Source organism: Teleopsis dalmanni, chromosome X, assembly GCF_002237135.1.
Source record: "Teleopsis dalmanni isolate 2A chromosome X, ASM223713v2, whole genome shotgun sequence".
NCBI classification, from domain to species: Eukaryota; Metazoa; Arthropoda; class Insecta; order Diptera; family Diopsidae; genus Teleopsis; species Teleopsis dalmanni.
Genome location: NC_051848.1, coordinates 90,664,867 through 90,670,866, shown reverse-complemented (window position 1 = coordinate 90,670,866; position 6,000 = coordinate 90,664,867). Strand labels below are relative to the sequence as shown.

General features: G+C 32.0%; 1 protein-coding gene across 4 annotated transcripts in view; it reads left to right on the top strand.

The window, feature by feature from the left end:
* Positions 1-6,000, top strand: part of LOC119687166 (ATP-binding cassette sub-family C member Sur) — a 151,291-nt gene that overhangs the window by 37,538 nt on the left and 107,753 nt on the right. For all 4 annotated transcript variants that reach the window (XM_038101381.1, XM_038101380.1, XM_038101382.1 and 1 more), the window contains exons 4-5: positions 1,643-1,861; positions 1,924-2,758. In XM_038101381.1, coding sequence (XP_037957309.1) covers positions 1,643-1,861; positions 1,924-2,758 — 1,054 coding nt within the window. The remainder of the gene's footprint in view (positions 1-1,642; positions 1,862-1,923; positions 2,759-6,000) is intronic.

Below are 6,000 nucleotides of genomic sequence, written 5' to 3'. Positions count from 1 at the left end.
TACCACAAAATCAAACTGCAAGCGTCGTGGTGTTGCGAAAGAAAAAAGTTTGGCTTAGGGGTTTCAACTAACCAAACTATCAGCAATCAAATCCAAGTAAAAACTTTGGAAATGATCAAAATCAAAAGCAGAAAATAATATCCATTGCAAATTAAATGTAGTGGGTTAAATAAATTTAGCAGTTTAAGCTTAAACTTAACTGCATAGAGAAGGGTGAACACAAGGGTAAACACTTCACGAGAAAATGGCTATTGAAGAAATGCAAAGGATTTATGCAAAGGATCTGTGATCATCTAATGATGTTCATCTGATGTTTGTTTAATTCAAATAATTTAGTATAACAGAATAAAATATGAGGGCGCTAGAACAATAGTGTTTAAAAAAGTAGGAAAAGAACGAGAAATCTCGTTCTCGAATGGGTTACCTCAAAACTATGGCTTGTGTGCTTACTGAAGCAAAATAATTGTGTAGGAGGTACCATGACGAAGAAGAGAAGGAATCCATTAATCAGTTTTTATGTCTTTGTCTAGAAATACAGATGAGTTTGACAAGTTAAAATTGTCTAGGAGATTAATTCATCAGTCAGACGGAGATAACAATGGAAAAATTGTTTGATCCTTAGATCAAAGCAGATGAAGTTATAAAGGAAGTAGCCGTTTGCGCGCATCTCAACTGAAAATAAATGTCTGTAAGTTGAAGTGTTGATATTTTGTAATTATTCGTGCCTTCTCAACCTTATCTTTATCTAGTATAATAGAATTTGATTTAGCAAACTTTAAATGAATTAAAAGAGATTTAAGAGAATTAAGAGATGTTGCTGATAAAGTTCATTTCGAAGGGTTTTTTTTGTTTTGTTCACACAACTTTTTGAAAAGTCAAACTTATACTCATAATGCTTAAATAATTGACAGAACTTATACTAAATCTATGTCCTTTAATCGACGATTTTCCAGAACAATATTCTCTACGATATCTTGCGTTAATGCAGTTTTGGACATTCTACATTTGGATGGTTTTCAATACTTTAACGATTACTTTCAAACAGAAACGAATTGGGTATAGATTTACATAATACATTCACTATTTCGATATGTGGTTCTATTGTGTTTCAGTGTTTTTGTAAGAATGGTTTGTAAACAAAGAATGAATTTTTTAGATCGGCAATATTATAATAATTTGTTATCGGGCTAATTGGTCAAATTTAAATAGAAATAAAAAAGACACTAATTTATTATTTATATTTAAAATCGTTTATACTTTATTAAAAATAATTCTTCCAATATTTCGACTATCTTCGACTATCTTCGTCATCTTCAGGGAAAACTAAACAAAATACACGATGTTCCATTTTTATAGCAGAACCATTATAAAGAAAAATTATACAATAAATACAATAATAATAATGACAATCGGCAATATTGTTATAAAAGATCAGAAATAAAAACCGCGTAATAATTTATGTTTTACTATATATGAATCGATCTCGTTTCTTGAATTAATTGACCAATCTAGTATTTGTATGTGATTAAGCATTTGGCATTTTATATAATGTTGTATTATGTTGTAAGTATATTCAGTCGTTTGTATTACTTTCTTGTAGCGTTTATTATATAGTTATTGACGCTTCTTTTTTTAATTCCAGCGCTTCAAACCTGATTATTTTGAGGACTACGAGAAAATTGGTTATAAACACACATTAGCAACATTTTATTCAAAAACTGTATTCTGGTGGCTTAATCCGTTGCTGTGGTTTGGCTATAAGGAACCACTAGAATTAGAAGATTTAGGTGAGATGCGCCTTGAGGATAGTGCCAGAGCTCATTACGATCAATTTTTGTTAATTTATAAGACAGCCAAAGTGGTAAGTACTGAATGCAATAATAATATTCAATCGTAAGTAATTAAATGATATATATATTCTAGAAAAATAATGACCGACCACCATCCTTGTGGTATTGTTACTTAAAATATAGTTGGCGTATGTTTAGCTTGGGTGGAATACTTAAACTTTTTGGTGATTTGTTTTCGTTAATTGGTCCACTTGCCATACAACAAATCGTTCAATATATTGAAGTAATGTACAATGCACATTACCCCACATTACCGCAATTAAATAACAACAACCTCACAATGCATTCCAGTAATCTCAGCAATTACAATTCCGCTTACAACTACAACAACAATAATAAAGCCGGCAACATCAGCAACCACATCATCAGCAACAATAATAATTTATCAATTACCCTGAGAGGATTAAAAAATTTGTACAATGACAGCTTACGTAACAATAGTAGCGGCAATCACATTTCCACAAGAGCAACAGGATCGATTTGGCTACCAAATCCTGGCGACAATGGCAACAATCAAATTGCAAATGACATTTATTACGATGGCGCTGAAGTGAAAATTTACTATCCAAGTTGGTTAGATTTAGTGTCGAACGGGTGGGCAATTGCATGGATTGTGTTGTTGGCGGCACTGGCGCAGGGTGCACTGTCGCAGGCCTCGACGCATATACTCAATATGACGGGAATTCGTATTAAGACATCGCTGCAGGGTTTGATTTATCGTAAAACGTTGCTGCTGTTGAATTTCAGTTACATGGATAACGGCCCGGATGGTATTCCAAAGGGCAATAATAATAGTATGGATGAAAATAAATACGAAAGAGAGAAAGACGAACTTCAAAACACCGCCACAACATCATCAACGCAAACGTCAACGAAGGATAATAGTTTTGGTGGAGGCAGCAGTGGAGGTAAGGTTTGACTATTTTTTTATATAGTGCATTATTTCTGGGTGTCAGAACAATGCATTTCGGATGTGCAGTTTCCTTAAGTTATAGGAAAATAAATTTTAATTAAAGTGTATTGAAGTGTTATCCATTCTATGGAAGCTTAGTATTGTTTTGATAAGGCTTTGTAATGCCCGAAATGCATATTGAATTGAGAAAAATTTAAGTGAAGTAGTAATGGCAATATACATTATACATAATATACATATATTATCTAGATTAAATTAAATTCATTTTTTTCATAAAAAAAAGAATATTTTTTAAAGTATGTATTAGTGTTGCTGAAAAAGCTACGCTTTCTTTATAGTGAGAAAGAAGCTATATTTAAAATTTCGAGGGTTTTCGAATAGCAAAGAAAGAAAGAATAAACAAAAATTTATTTAATTTTATTGAAATTTGGCTGACCACACAACGCTGTGTCGAGCCAAGTGCTTGGTTAATTAAATAAAAAATTAAATAAAAACTAATTAAATACAAAAGTGACAAAAAAACCTGGAACTACAGTACTGAAAATTTGTGCAGCCTTTGCTATTCTAAGCCTGGCACTTACAGTCCAAACAAATTATATACGGACTATAATTTAATTAAAAAAAAAAATTCGATTATTTTCTAAGACCACTGATAATAAATTAAATTAATTTCGTGCTTATCTTTTGTTTGCTATTCGAATCCGTCTAGCTTTTAAATAAAACTATTTTGTTGCTAATTGTATGCAAAAACGTTTGTTTGGAAATTTAGTGGTACATTACATCATTGAATGTTTTTAAATAGCACTTTCTAAAATTTGTGTACTTTTTTGTATATAAATTTCTTGTAAACGTTATTGTGTTGTGAAATAGTAATCTTCTTTAAGAAGAGTTCCATTTTAATATTCTCAATCCCATGTTTTATGTTTATAACGTAGGTGTTGTTCAGGTGTTTCAATTTAAAATTTGTTATGAAAACACAAAACAACGTATTTATTTATTTATGATCCATAATTTCATAAATTTATTTTTCAATTAAATAATTTTGTACTATTATAAATAACAAATAAAATGTTTAAATACGGTCATTACTAAATCTTAAAAATATGTTGCAGAATAACACAAAGTTTTTTTTTTTTTTTTTTTTTTTTTTTTTTTTTTTTTATTGTATCTTTCTGATAAGAAATTGACAATTATGTAATCAAATCTTAAAAACTAAACATAATGCAATTAGCAGGTGCAAAAAAGGAGTTTAAACTTTATAATAAAATGAAATGGATTATTATTATCAAAATTTATATCAACATTTTTAGTAAAATTACGTTAAGGTGGTACGAAGCTTTTTCGCTTAAGTCTAGATATTGTGGTATCAGAAAGCAGCTGTTGCGCCATTGTATTACTATGCTGGTGAAGTTTCACTTTATATTTTTGGCCGCATGTTGTAATGACGTCTGCAATAGTTGGGATTCCAAGATCGTTGTGGATATGTACATTTTTGAGATACCAAGGAGCACCGGTTATTTGTCTAAGTAATTTGTTTTGAACTCTCTGTATTTTTTCAATATTAGAAGCACATGCTGCACTCCAGAGTTCTATACCATAGGACCAGATAGGTTTTAAGATTGAATTGTATACCAGGACTTTATTTTCCAGAGTTAGCTTAGAGTTTTTATTAATAAGCCAATGGAGCTGCTGTGATTTTAATTTAATTTGAGATTTTTTGCTTTCAATGTGCTTAGTCCAAGTCAGCCTTCTATCAAGATGAATGCCAAGATATTTTACATCATGTGACTGAGGTATAATGATGTTATTCAACTTAACAAGGGGGCACGTTTCTTTTCGCAGAGTAAACGTGACATGCACACTTTTCGTTTCGTTTACTTTTATGCGCCATTTTGCTAGCCACTTCTCCAATAGACTTAAGTGAGTCGAGAGACTTTGGGACGCCCTTATGTGGTCACTGTTAGAACTAAGAATTGCAGTGTCGTCCGCGAAAGTAGCAAGCGTGTGATTTGAGAGTAGTGGGAGATCAGCTGTATAGATTATGTACAGAAACGGCCCCAATACGCTTCCTTGAGGAACACCAGCCATTATGTCGATTTCTCTTGAAATAAAGGTATTGTATTTCAATCTAAATTTTCTAGAAGATATATATGAATACAATAGCTTATGCATAATTCTGTGAACTTGCTCAATAGTGCCATGTCCTGTTCGAAATCCAAATTGATGGTTTGGGATCACATTGTTTTGAGTTATTATTGGCATAATATATGACAGGAGCATTTTCTCAAAGATTTTTGATAACTGGTGCAAAAGATGATGATGCCAAAGTTAGGTCCTTTCCTGCTTTTGGAATCATTTTTATTTCTGAAACTTTCCATTGCTTCGGGTAGTAGCCAAAAGCGAGGATGCTGTTAAATATCACCGTTAGAAAAGTTATTGCTGAATCAGGCAATTGTTGTATCATTTTACCCGTAATTTTGTCGTATCCAGGTGCCTTTTTTTGCAAATGTTCGAATAGTCTCCTTGACGTTATCCAAACACAACGTAAGGGGAGTTTCAACAATAGAAGGAGATTCGATGTTAGGTTGGAAATCTGATAATTGTGGGTTTGGCTGAAAGACACCCTTTAGGTGTTCTGCTAAAATACAACCTTTTTCTTCGTCATTGCGAGCCCAAGAACCATCCGGTTTTCTAAGCGGTGGGTCATTTTGTATTGGCGTTTTAAATTTCTTCGTTGCCTTCCACAGAGAATAGTTGTTTTCTTTAAGTGGACCAAGAGACTCGAGATATTCTTGTAAAGAGCGGTTTTTGTCATCAGATAGTGCTTTTTTAATATCTTTTGAAGCTTTATTTAATCTTTGTTTTGAGGTGGGTGATCGAAGTCTTTGCCATTCACGCCTGGCTTGTCGTTTTCGAGAAATAAGATAATCAATGTGTGATTGAAATACTATATTTGACTGGACTGATCTTTTTGGTTGAGAGGCTTTAATTACAGCATTATTTAATGTCTTGGTAAAGTGATCAACTGCTTTATCAATTTCTTTAGGTGAACTACAATTTGAATTGTAACTTATTTTCTCATTAATAATATTTATATAATTCCTCCAGTTTATTAGAGTTTTCTTATTCTGCTCATTTGAATTAGTATTAAATTTTGTCAGAGTTAAAATAACCGGAGAATGGTCAGAGGACAAGTCATAAGATGATTTAACAGCAATATCTTCACGTTTCATACCA